Source organism: Microcaecilia unicolor, chromosome 2 (assembly GCF_901765095.1).
Source record: "Microcaecilia unicolor chromosome 2, aMicUni1.1, whole genome shotgun sequence".
NCBI classification, from domain to species: domain Eukaryota; kingdom Metazoa; phylum Chordata; class Amphibia; order Gymnophiona; family Siphonopidae; genus Microcaecilia; species Microcaecilia unicolor.
The window spans coordinates 188,233,935-188,248,182 of NC_044032.1; the positions used below are offsets into that span (position 1 = coordinate 188,233,935).

At 41.9% G+C, this 14,248-nt stretch overlaps 1 protein-coding gene across 1 annotated transcript in view; it reads left to right on the forward strand.

Moving 5' to 3' along the window:
• The first annotated feature begins 3,689 nt into the window (after positions 1-3,689).
• Positions 3,690-14,248, forward strand: part of LMNB1 (lamin B1) — a 97,203-nt gene continuing 86,644 nt past the window's right edge. The window contains exon 1 of the mRNA XM_030193570.1: positions 3,690-4,443. Coding sequence (XP_030049430.1) covers positions 4,085-4,443 — 359 coding nt within the window. The 5' untranslated portion in view covers positions 3,690-4,084. The remainder of the gene's footprint in view (positions 4,444-14,248) is intronic.

Here is a 14,248-nt window from a genome sequence, read left to right on the forward strand (position 1 = left end):
GCCATATAAATTGAATATCAAGCAACTAAAAAACAATCAATTAATTTAAAAACATTAAAAAACAAAACACCACAACATGTGAGACAATAAGAATAAAACTCAAAAATATGTAAATTAATGAGGTGACAATGTTGACATATATATTGTAATTGTTCAAGAAACCCCAGAAAAAAATTAATATAAACTAATTACCAACAGTGTGTAGAACCAACACTTTAGAGGCACCTCTATAACTGGATGCCTCTATTTAAATATATATTTTTTTAAAAGTGCTTTCATATAACGTTGCATACATGTAGTAGTGCTATAGAAATGATTAGTAGTAGTAGTAGTAAATGCCCTGAGGATGCACAGTAGGAACCTATTCTATAAAGGCACATGGACGCCTAGGTTCTGTTATAGAATACAGTACTGTCTCAATTATCTGATGTAAATGGAACTGGCCCGTTGTCGGATAAGTGAAATGTCAGATAAGATGGAAAACAACCCCTTAAAAAATGCACTGAAAACATGCTTTATACATGAAGAAAAGACATCAATTATCTGTACTTAAAGTATTGTTTATTGACACTAATCGGCAACAAAAAAGAAAAGAAAAAAAATAGTATAGGGCATGATTGTGCGTCTTGTACAGCAAGCAATTTGAGCACAAATAAACAAAGCAGTATATTTCAAAATATAGGACAGTACTGTTCAAAACAGCAATTGTACAGAGGCAGTGTGAACAAAAATACAGAACCAAGCAAGGGAACCATATTTATCTACTGCATGTTCAGCCTTACTAGAGTTGTCTTCTACAGCAGGCAACGTGAGCAGAAATACAGAACTGAGCAGAACTCACTGCTTTGTTTGCTCCAGTCAATAACAGTATGAAGAAGACATCAAGACAACAGAACTGAAAACGCTCCAAGTTCACAGGCAACACAGATCTAAGATTGAAAGTAAGAATAAAGAAAATGCTGTGGAGGAGTGGACTAGTGGTTAGGGTGGTGGACTTTGGTCCTGGGGAACTGAGTTCAATTCCCACTTCAGGCACCGGCAGCTCCTTGTGACTCTGGGCAAGTCACTTAACCCTCCATTGCCCCATGTAAGCCGCATTGAGCCTGCCATGAGTGGGAAATCGCGGGGTACAAATGTAACAAAAATAAAAAATGAACAAACACGAATAGGTGTATGTACAGTACTGCACAAAACTCACTGTACACAAGAATCTTATCGTGGTTCTGTTTCTACAAAAGCATGGTCTCAGATCAAAAATGTTAATGTTCACTTTCTTTAGCATTTCTGTTACCATCATCCAATGCTCAAACAAGCATCGCTAGAAGCATGGTCTCAAATCAAAATAGTTCCCTCGCTAAAAAAAGTGGGGTCCCAGGTCCAAAAATTACTGCACATTCAGTACAGTACTGGAAAACTAGAAGAGAAGCCGTGCGTTTAACGATGATGAGGACTACATAAGAGTATCAACGACAAAGAATGGTTCCCTTGCAGAGAAGCATGGTCTCAGATTAAACATGGCTTCCTTGCAGCATGTGAATCCAGAAAACAGGAAGAGAAGCGGTGTGCTTCTGATGGCGACGCAGTGACTTCACCGGGGGGGTCTGATATGCTGGTCACATCAGTGAAGGTTGGATAATTGAGACTGTATTGTACTAACACAACCTGGCTTCAGAATGCCTAATTGTGCACCTGAACACTGGAGTGTGATGCAATCTTATGTAACTCAGTATAAAAGAATGTCTCTATTGAATCTCATTGATTTTGTTTGGAATAATTTGGCAACCCCTGATGAAGCCAAAGCAGAAACTTGACCAAGTTAGATCCCTCTCCAATAAAAAAAAAAGTATTGCCATACTGGGACAGAATGAAGGTCCATCAAGCCCAGCATCCTGTTTCTAAAAGTAGCCAATCCAGGTCACAAGTACTTGGCAAGATCCCAAGACAGTACAATACATTTTATGCTGCTTATTCTAGAAATAAGCACTGGATTTTACCCAAGTCCATTTTAATAATGGTCTATGGACATTTCCTTTAGGAAGCCATCCAAACCTTTTTTAAACCCCACTAAGCTAACTGCTTTTACTACATTCTCTGGCAACGGATTCCAGAGTTTAATCACACATAGCGTGAATAAATTATTTTCTCTGATTCATTTTAAATTTACTACTTTGTAGCTTCATTTTGTGCCCCCTAGTCCTAGTATTTTTGGAAGGAGTAAACAAACAATTCACATCTACCTGTCCCACTCCGCTCATTATTTTATATACCTTTATCATATCTCCCCTCAGCCATCTTTTCTCCAAGCTGAAGAGCCCTAGCTGCTTTAGCCTTTCCATGTAGGAAAATCAGATTTGGCAAACTTTCATCTGCTCTTTATTCCGTGGATCTCCCCTGCTGTTGTGTTTGCCTTCACCAGCCACAGACCTGGTGTTACTGTGGGCACCTAAATGTGCATAACTGGAGTGGAGGAATAGCTTAAAGGTTAGTGCAGTAACCTGTGAACCAGGTTCAATGGCCGCTGCAATTCCTTGTGACCTTGGGCAACTCACTTAATGCACCACTGCACTAGGCAACTGCCCTAGGCAAAAAAAAAAAAAAAAAGGCAAAAGATTGTGAGCCCACCTGGGACAGAAAATGTACCTCTATGTAAACTACTTTGATTGTAACCACAGAAAGGCAGTATATCAAGTCATTTTCCCTTTCCCACCCATGTTACCCATAAATTAACGGGTCTGTTACAGAATAGCACATATTTTATGGGCAAAGAAAAATCTTGTGTCTAATACTTACTTGCTCAAACACAGCTGTATATACTTATAACTGCAGTTCTTTAATAAAAAGTAAATTAAAAATATTTTTACCACAGTTCTAAGACACAAGGTAGGACAACTTTCTTGCGCCCCTTCCTTTAGATCAAGTATGCATATTCATTCCTTATGCTATGAGTTTATCTTGATTGGGCAGACTAGATGGAACATACATATTTTCTGTCATCTACTATGTTATGTTAACTATGCAATTACCACAATGACACATGTCTACTCATAGTAACAGTAATTGATGGCAGATAAAGAACAGTATCAGCTACTAGTTTACTCTAGAGTTTGTACTTGCCCCGCCTTGCAGGTCTAATCTTGTATGAATGGTGAAGGTTGTTTAAATTTTTGCTTGGATTACATCCTCTTGCTATAAAGGGATCTGCTTAATCTTACTTTGTTTTGGAACTCAAGTTACAAAGTAACAAAAACCACACAGAGAACACTTAAAAGTGTGCAAACACAGAGTACATTGTTTGTTAGTGTAGTTCATATTTGCTTACAGCAGTGATACAACAGAATCAACATCAAATCGCCCCTTCAACCCAATCTAGCAATTTTAACGGACGCTATGAACTACACCAAATCTTAAAACAAGGTAGCAACTTTACAGTTCGCCCGTGAACCAGTGAAACTAAAAAGATCATGAAGAAAACCAGATGAAATTAAGCAGAAGCGACTAATTTAGATTACTCCTCTGTCTCTACAAACAAACCCACCGCCCACCTTCTTCCCCAGTTTGAATTTAACAAGAACGCTGCCCGGAGTGTTCCGTGGCTCTCGTTGGCCAGGAACGATCACGTGCTCAGAGCCCGCGTTCTGCCTCGTTAGATCAGCCCAGGTCCCCCCCTCCCCTCTTTCATTCGCTTGAGAGACAAAAAAGCGGGCGGGTTTTGCACCGTTGCAACTTTTCTTTTTGTTTATTTAATTCTATTTTGCATTTCCGTCTTTTTATTCGTTTTAATGTCATACATTTCTTACGCGATATTTTTCCACTACTTATTTTGCCTTAGCGGTAGGACATTAATATTATAGCATTACCCAAACGCACACTTCAGCGTGGGTTTTTTTTTTTTTTTTTTAAATCCTTTCAGGCTTTATTAAGTAGGTGGGAGGAAAACCTTTTAGTATTGTACCTTTTTCGGCTCTCTTGTATTTGCCTCGTTTTAATTATTTTGCGCCTCTTGCTGCGCGCGTCCCGCGGCAGCCTCCTGTCAGTTCGCAACCCCCACTACTAGGCAACCAAACCCCCTGCATACACTGTAGCAATGGCGACCTCCACCCCCGCCGCGCCGCGGACAAGCAGCCGCAGCAGCGCAGCCAGCACGCCGCTGAGCCCCACGCGCATCTCACGGTTGCAGGAGAAGGAGGACCTGCGGCAGCTCAACGACCGACTCGCCGTCTACATCGACAAGGTGCGCAGCCTGGAGACGGAGAACAGCTCGCTGCAGTTGCAGGTGACCGAGCGCGAGGAGGTACGCACTCGCGAGCTGACCGGCCTCAAAGCCCTGTACGAGACCGAGCTGGCTGACGCGCGCCGCTCACTCGACGACACAGCCCGCGAGCGCGCCAAGCTGCAAATCGAGCTGGGCAAGATCCGCAGTGAGCACGAGCAGCTGCTGCACAAGTGAGTAACGTCCCCCCCGTCCTCCTCCTCCCAGTTGTCAGGTGAAGGGCGCTGCAACCATCTGGTAGGGATAGAGGGGGGCGTTTCACGCCATGTTGTTTGAGGAATATCAGCCACTTAATCGTTTTTCTACGCTGTATTTGGGACTGTACAGTATAAATGTTGTAATTTTTAAGATGCTCATGCGCTTGGGTTCCTTCCTCCCCCCCCCCCACCTTGTTGGGGCTGTGGGAGGAGAGAGAAACACTGGCGAAGGTAGGGCCGACAGCTTGCACAAGGTGTCTCCGTGTTAGTGGCGCTGTCACACTGGATTTTTTGGCTTTACTCGGCAAAGCTGCGGCTTTAGTCCAAGAAAAATGAGATGCCCACTGGTCTATACCGTACGGCCTTAAATGTCCCTACATTTTGAACCCTGGTTGCTCTCCATGCTTTAGTAACGGGTGGTGAGTGGCTTGGATTATAATGAGTGGGAAAGTGCAGGGTATAAATGTTACAAATTAATAGGGGGAAGTGAGAATTGAGCTGCAGTACTAGTACCTGGAGGGGCTGGGACAGCGAGAGACTGGCAACCCGGGTTCCATGTCGGTGCTTTAGCTACACATTTGAAATCAGAGCAATTTATAGTCTCTCCAGACAGGAAACAAGCAGTATTAATTTTTTTTAAAAATACATAGTAATCTACAGGAAAGGGAGGGTTTAACAGTATTCACTTGAGTACTATGTACCCAGAGCGGGAAATTCTGCAACTTTAATTTCTATGTAGCGAACTGTTTCTCGCAGGATGAAACGAGTTACTAGGCTGAAGTTTGCAGTGTTCAATCGTATACCGTAACGGTGGGCTTGGTATATGGTCTCTTTAGTATTAGATGGACTGGCAGAGACAGAAGGAAGGTGGTGGGGGATCGCAGGCACGCTGGGTGGACTGACAGCAGCAGGAGGAAGGTGGTAGTGTTATTGTAGGCTTAAAAATGGCTGGGACGGTTCACGTAGGGATAGAAGGGAAGTGGGGCGGGTGCCTGAGGAGCAGCGCTAATAGCAGCATAGACATGTTAATTTAAATCTTAGCATTCACGCACAAGCTTAGGCTCAGGGCATTTTCTATTTTTTTTTTGTTTTGCGGGCTAAAAGTTAGCTTACTGGAGATCAAATCAAATGCAATATTGCTATCTATTCCAAAATAGAGGCGAGATGGCGGTGGCTTCCGGTTATCAGCTTGCAACAGGCTCCAACTAAGGAGCCGAAATAATTAGCTAGTGGACTCTGCGGTCTGTGTTGTGGGGTGTGGCGTGCCTTCCAGCGTTTCCTTTGATGATTTGAGTGGCGGGGGATACGATGAACCTTTCCCACCCCCCCTATGATGCCAAGTTCTCTCCCTTTGTGTCTGGTTCATGATTGCAGAGTGATGAATGAATGACTGCACGGCCAGCAGGTCTCTCTCCCCCTCCTTGTCTGGCCTCTGACAGGAGGAGGCTGGGCCGGAAGTAGAGCGCGCTCCCCCCCCCCCCCCCCCAGCACATTGCTTGTATAAAGAAAATCTGCTGACGGCAGCCGATCCTATCCTCTTTAAAGCAGTAGTTGTGGCAAATAACGGGATTTATTCGGAAGTTACTTAACACCCTTAATTTGCTTTTATTTTCGATTGTTTAAAGAGATGGCTAAAAGTTCCTCATATTTAGGATTTCCCAATATTTGGTAATATGATGTAGCAGAAGAATTTGGGGCAGATGCAGTTATCCTGGCTAAGCTGTGTGCTAAAGCTCAGCACATGGGGGTCAAATACAGAAAGCCACTGGCAGCTCTACTATGAGCTTTTTGCAAATATTGCAGGCCAACTACTGTACTGCTATAGCTCATTGTGAAATGTCACCCTTCCTGGTGAGGAGTGATTGTCTCAGGCACTGATAGGGTGACTTTTTTTTTTTTTTTTTAAAGCTTCGGGTGCCTGCTTTGGCCCCGTCTAGCAGTTCCCCTTGACGTAAAAAAAAAAAAATCCCTACAAAGAAAACAGGCACAAGTGTTTTGTAGGGTTTGTAGTCCAGGTGCCGAGATGATACCACAATATACTGATTTAAAATAATCATTCTGAGAAATGATGAAAGGCACATTATGTTTCAAACAATTTTATAATAAAATATACAAAGTGTCCAATTTTGGAACAAACATGAGGGAAAAAAAGGCAACAAGATGAAATATCACCAAGCTTTGCACATATTTATCCCCTCAGCCCCTAACCATAATATTCCTCCCCCCCCCATTTGCTGTTTTTATATTTAAACTGTTTTATTGATGGCAATATAAGGTAAACACAATATTTGTGAAAAATAGATATAAAAAGTCAAAGATCACCACTCATGAGAAAGATAAAGGATAAAATAAGTCATCAAACTTTGAACAATGTTGCAGCTTTCAATTCTCAGCAACCCCAACCCTCCAGACATCAAAAAGGCCACTCTGCCCCCCCCCCAAAAAAAAAAAAAAATTATGGGGATACCGATGTTTCTATAGCCTCCCAAAGCTAAAAGGCATGTATTAAAGTATGTGATTGAAAGTCAAGCAAGTTGCGAATAGCATAAAGGTGGCGTAGATAATAAAAACCTTAAATTTGATGCACAAGGGAACGTTAGGAATCAAGAATAACCCTCAAATTCTTAAAGGAACAAACTGTGGGGATAGCGACATAAGAGTGATGGGATAAATGACGGAGGAGAGCATTCCAGAGATCCAGCATGCAGTAGTTTTTGATGGATTCAAAAGAAGTATATTGTTAGACATCCATTGTCAATTGAGAGAGAATCCGGAAAGTAGGGTAAATCAACAAGATATCAGCATAAGTGAATATTGAAATCTTGAATTAAAAAAAGTGGCCAAGGGACTTAAAAAGATATTTAAAAATAGAGGTTGATAGTAAAGATCCTTGAGGGATACCACTTATCACTTTGAGAGTGAAAGCAGACCTCAGATTAAAATCCAGAAATGTAAGCAGTAGTCAGGAAACTGATAGGCTTAGTAACTGGCTATTACTGAAGGTGTAATGTAATCATACTATTCAGTACCCTCTGAATAATTGCGTGGTTTTCCTTCATATTCCCAAGGCACCCTTTCTCTCATTTATACACCTCAAAAAAAGAGTGACTAGAAAAAGTAAGAATAAAATATAAAGATTGACAGGTTTACAAATATCTGTAGTTAAGCGAAACTTTTTTTCTTTAAGATTAATAGGGATTACAATACATTTGATTCACCCAGTTCAATTGATCAGACCAGTATTTATTGTATTTTTAACCAAAATAGTTTAAACATATCTTTATGGCTGTTGTAATATAGGGGGTTATTTTACAAAGTGTTTTCTGTTTGTAAAGCAAGTTTTCCTTATATGTCAAGTATAAAATTGGATTGAGGTATGCTTATATAAAACACACATTGAAAGATTGTGCCTAGTTTTATATGGCCTGCGGGCAGTCATTCAGGGGAGTGTACTTTTGAGTGGAGCAGGGGTGGCGTTTGTGATGTGTGCTTGTGTTTTATGTGTTTTTACACTTTTAGAGCAGGTGTAAAGTCCATTCCTAAGTATCCGTACATACAAGAAGAACTAGTGTTCTGGGAATGTCAGAGGATACAGAACTGTTGCAAATTTCAAATGACCCGTAATCACCAACTGTGGCTTTTTTTTTTTTTTTTTTTTAATGGTACGCCTCTTGAAATTTGAAAGGGAAACAATGTGACAACTTTCCCTATGAGAATCTGTAAGCATGATGAAATTGTGTATAGTTTGCATGTGCTGTTTTGCTCAAGTGGCTGAAAATGGTAAAAGTGTAATGTTTAGCAGATGTGTGTACTAAAGATGAAAGGAATGCGCGCTTTAAATCATATAGAAATTGGTGCATTGTGCATACTACACTTTTGCTGCATTTCAGAGAAGCTTGGAGTTTTTTTTTTTTTAGGTCGGGCCAGTTCACCCAGCTAAATAGTTTTGATATTTGCCCTCCTCGTGCTGAGTTCTTTGAGGAATTTGTTACTTTTTTCCTTTGGGACAGTGTGGTTGCTCTGATACATGGGCTAATTTCTGCCATCTCTCTGGCAGGTGCAAGTAAACTTGTAATGCATTGAGGGGTAGATGCTCAAAACTCCAGTGCTGTACTGAACAGCACCAGGGAAACAGCACAGGAACAGTGTGTGCCAGCACAACTCCCTAATGCTCATCACTAATGAGATGCAAAAGTATGCACGCTCATAGCATTGAACATTAGAGAGTTCCGCAGGAGGATAGTGCCTGGTGCATGCACTCAAGACTTGTGCTTAAGCACAGCTCATAAGCGCATGCCCGAGGAGGAAGAGGTGCCAGAAATGGAAAGAAACAGGCTAGAGGTAACTGCTTGATATGTGGTAAAAAGTTAACTTTGTAATTCGTGCTGATTTCTGATAAGATAGAAAACCGACTATTGTTTACGAAGTGGTGGCAGTATGGGATCAGCTCTTCTATTGTTGACCTACTTGGACATATTTACTGTTGAGGTCAGTGTGTCTTCTCCAGTCCTCTTTTGGTGAAAATTCCCACTAGGATCATAACACCTACAACAACACAAATGATATAGATGATCAGATTGGTGTTATCCCTGGTGGGGTTGTGAAGAGGATCATTGATCCTTTGTGTGTGGGGTGGGGGGCCACTTTCCAGCATTCATCCAACTGGCGTGTCATAGTTTGTGCATATACTTTGATCCAAACTTGCATGTTCACTTAACAGCAAAACTTGAAGCCACAGGTACCACAGCACTGAAACATTTCCCTGAGCTGCAGTTAAAGGAGGGTCCCACAGTTCCATCAAATCAAAATATCCTCTGCAGCCACCGGCTTACGAAGGGCTCCATTGGAATCTGAGAGTTGGGAAGGAGGGCAGAGCAGCACAGCAGTCTTCAGAAACCCTATTGCCAGCTGGTATAGGGTTTCCCGCAGTAAGGGCATCCAAGTTAACGGCGCTGATTTTCTGAGCATGGGGGTGGGGGGTGGGAATAAGAAAGGACCTCATTTCAATCTCATTTAAATTCTGTTTGCGGTATCCCATGACGATCTCATTGTGCCCCATGCTAGATCCCTCTGAACACTCTTTGCAGGTAAATGTGGGTGCTAGTCCGGCGCTAATGGCCATTAGCGCTCGCGTTTATCTTTGTGCATCGGGGCATAAGGCACCTATTTACCTAGCTGTATGAGTTGTTTTAACATGGCGATTAGCATGCACTAACAGTACTTTGTGCTAATTGTTGCATTAAATAGCAAACATGGAAAATGACAATTTTGGGATTTGAATTACATAATTATATAAGTACATAAGTATTGCCATACTGGGAAAGAGCAAAGGTCCATCAAGCCCAGCATCCTGTTTCCAACAATGGCAAATCCAGGTCACAAATACCTGGCAAGATCCCAAAAAAGTACAAAACATTTTATACTGTTTATCCCAGAAATAGTGGATTTTACATAAGTACATAAGTAATGCCATACTGGGAAAAGACCAAGGGTCCATCGAGCCCAGCATCCTGTCCACGACAGCGGCCAATCCAGGCCAAGGGCACCTGGCAAGCTTCCCAAACGTACAAACATTCTATACATGTTATTCCTGGAATTTTGGATTTTTCCAAGTCCGTTTAGTAGCGGTTTATGGACTTGTCCTTTAGGAAACCGTCCAACCCCTTTTTAAACTCTGCTAAGCTAACCGCCTTCACCACTTTCTCCGGCAACGAATTCCAGAGTTTAATTACACGTTGGGTGAAGAAAAATTTTCTCCGATTTGTTTTAAATTTACTACACTGTAGTTTCATCGCATGCCCCCTAGTCCTAGTATTTTTGGAAAGCGTGAACAGAAGCTTCACATCCACCTGTTCTACTCCACTCATTATTTTATATACCTCTATCATGTCTCCCCTCAGCCGTCTCTTCTCCAAGCTGTATAGCCCTAGCCTCCTTAGTCTTTCTTCATAGGGAAGTCGTCCCATCCCCGCTATCATTTTAGTCGCCCTTCGCTGCATCTTTTCCAATTCTACTATATCTTTCTTGAGATGCGGCGACCAGAATTGAACACAACACTCAATGCCGCATTGGCTCTCTGCCCAGACTGATGCAGCAAGACTTACACTGACACATGCATGGGCCAACTGCATGTGGAGGTCACCACGTGCATGTGCCAGTAGATCAGGTGACCTCTGATGCTGTTGGCCCGTTCATGTGTTAGTGTGAGCCTTGCTGCATCAGCCCAGGCAGAGAGCAAGTGCGGCTGCACTGAATTATTGGAGGGAGGAGGAGGTGGTACTTGGATGTCTTGGAGGACTTCTGGGTTTGTGGGAGATCATGAGAGGCTTGTACACTCCCATAGGAGGTGCAGCGGGAAGCACTGCTGAACCCCATGCCAGATTGCCACATGCCAGATTGCTTCTTGAGAGCGCATACAGCTGCAGAACCAGGGAAGGGCAGGCCAGAGGAGATCCTCGCAACCGCAGCACACTGGTTGAAAAACTGCTGTATAGATTATAATTGAGTGCAGTTTTGTGGGTTTTGTGGGTTTTGGTGGTTTTTAAAACAAGGATTTTTTTTTTACTTGGTAGTAATTGACTGCTGGTCATGTCTTGACTATTATCTTTAGATCTGCTGTAACTGAAAACATGGGATGTAGTTTTCATCAGAAATCTGAGAGCAAATTAGATTGTGAGCTTTCCAGGGACAGAGAAATAACTTACTGTACCTGAATGTAACTCACCTTGAACTACTAGTGAAAAAGATGAGATATCTAATTTCAGATTATGATCAGGAAATCATGTTATGAGTCAGCATGTGCAGTGTAGAGCTTGTACATTGTTTGTAAATCGAGTAGTGTTAGCTGCGATACCAGGGAAAACAGGCCAGGTTCTTGGCAGAAGGCTGAAAGATTCCTCATGGCTGTTGCCTGGTTGCCCTGAGACTTAGTATTGTCCTCAGTGTCACACACACACCATTTAGAAGGATTAAAATAGATATTAAAACACTTCAGGTTTCAACTCTATGAAGAGAGAGGATTTAGAGGGCACATCTTAAATGAGGGTGAAAGGTGGGGGCTGGGGGCTGGGAAGAAAGTACTCATCTAGAAATGGCAATTTTTTTGCACGTGTAAAAGACCATTGTTTCATTGCTTCAGAATACATGGAGACAGCATCCTTGGTAGTTAAAAGCTGATGCCTCTGGGCTGGGGATTCACTGTTGTGCCTGGGAGGCTGGAGAGCTGCCACCAAGGACCAGGGAGAGCTGCTGTGATAGGATCTGGGATCATAGAGCTGCTGCTTGGGACCCACTGCTACCAAAGCTTGAGATCCAGCGTAGGGCCTTGGTAGAAGGTAGGGATGGTATGAAAACAGGAAGAAATGCAGAAAGAGAGGGAAAAGAGTGAAGAAAGTCTCGAAGGAAAAAATAAAACAAACAGCCCCAACCTAACACATATGTGTTATATACTTGGTTTGTAGTTATTTGGTACACTTCTACTTCAAGAATGGCACCATATAGATTAATGTGTGCATTGGCACTGTACAATTTTATATGTGGACTTAGTACTGTGTATATAAGTTTTGGAGGGCACAACAGTATAATCTACTCATGCAGGGTTGTTTTGGGGGGGGGTGGGAGAAATTGAAGCATCTGTTTCATAATGTAACACGGGAGGGGGTAGCTTTAGATATATTAAAGTACGAGATGGCTTGGGGGGGTGTGTTGTGGCTGTGACCAAACCCTGTTCGAGATTTGTGGTGGTTGATAGGTGAAGAGGGCTTTCCTTTCTCCATATTTATATGGGGGATGAGGGAAGAGGGTAGCATGCTGGGATGGCTCTCTTCATTCACTTGGTATATATTACTTTATTGGCTTTGTCAGTGTCCAGGTGTTATATAAGATTGTGAAAGTTATGTCTTGGAATGTGAGAGGAGTCTCTTCCATAAAAGAACAAAATTTTACAAGTTTTAGACAGAAAAAAGGCAGATGTGTGTTTGCAGGAAATTCATCTAAAGTCACTTGAACATGTGAAATTGAAAAGATGGTGGCTGAGGCCTAGGCAGTTGCAAAAAAAGAAGGTGTGGCTATTTTGGTACCGAAAGATGTCTCTTGTACTTTACACAAATTAATCTCAAATGCCACAGGCAGATGTGTTGGTGCATGTGACCTTGGTCAGGTAGCCTTTAGTACTTTGTAATTATTATGCCCCAAACAACATGATAAACGCTTTTATGAGTACCTCATTGCTATTGTTTAGTTTTGAAGGTATTCCTCTTATTTTAGGGGTGGGGGGATTTTAATTTGGTAGCTGATCGGCCCTAAATTCAAGGGGCACAGTGGGAGAGGCTTCTCATTTTTTCCAAGGGTATACCTTTATTGAGGGCCCACTCTATCCAGTCTAGGATTGACTATTGTTATCTAGTGAGTTGTTTGGCAAGATGGCCTCAGCAGAGACTGGACCCTATGAGGTATTGAATCATGCTGTGATCTGATGGAGTTGGAGTTTTGGACAGCAACCCCAGGTCCCTTTCAGTGGAGGTTTCCCCCTAGAACTTTATTTGGATAACAATTTCCAAGAGTTTCTTTGGATTAAGTGGTCTGAATATATATCCTTTTCCCAAATGCATGAAGGGGATCCCCTTTTATTGTAGGAGACAGCTAAGGCAGTCCTAATGGGGGAAATTTGAGTTACTATACTTAAACATAAAGAATGGGATAGGGAAATAAATGTTTGGAGAAGCGTACTGGTGAGGAATGTAATATTTTGGGGGCATTTCCAACACATCAAAACAAACTCCAACTTTTAGGACCACAGACAGCTCTCAATGAGCTCTTTCATCAAAAAACAAACAAAAAAAATTCCTTCAATATTTTAAATACCAATTTTATAAACATGGGAACAAGAATGACAAGCTGTTATGAAGGATGGCACATAGCTGGGAGGGTTCTGCGTATGAAGTCACCTACTGGGACTCTAACTCATTGAGATAAAGAGATCCGTCGGCTATTTAAAATATTTTATGAAAGTCTTTACTCTTGGCCACCAGATGAAAGTTTAGAGTGACAGTTTTCTATCTGGTCTTGATCTGCCCCAGAACTCTCTAGAAAACACCTATTACTTTGGATGAGGTGGAATATGTGATTCAACAAAGTGCCTTGTGTAAGACTACAGGCCCAGATGGCTTTAGGGCAGAGTTCTATAAAATATTACAAGGGGACATATTATAGCCATTGACTAATGTGTTGTAATATATCATTCATAATCAAGCTGTACCAGCTAGCTTAGTGTCTGCCCAGGTAATACCTCTTCCCAAACAGGGAAAAGATCCATGTCTGTCAGAATTCTTATGGACCTGTCTCACTGCTTTGCATGAGCCTCACAGAAGAAACATTGACCAACTTGTAAAGGACAATCAGAAGATCTCTTAATGTTAAGTTGCAAACCTAAAACACTGAAAGCATGATTGAGAATCAGAGTTCAGAAGCACTAAAAGGAAATTTTGTTTCAACATGACAATGCTAGGACTCGCACAGCATGAAACACCACAGAGGCAATTGCAAAGATCAGTCTCGGTCTTACTCCATCTGCTATTGACCCAAATCAGTGATATGCAATTTCCATCTTTTTCCAGAATTGAAGGAATACCTAAAGGGACATTAGTTCAACTCAAATGAAGGAGGTGGAATGGACTGTGAGCAACTGGTTAAAGAGGAGATTTGCAACCGCTTTTAACAACTTGACCATTTTTGGCAGAAATGTGTGGCAAATGGTGACGACTATGTAGAAAAGTAAATAGAT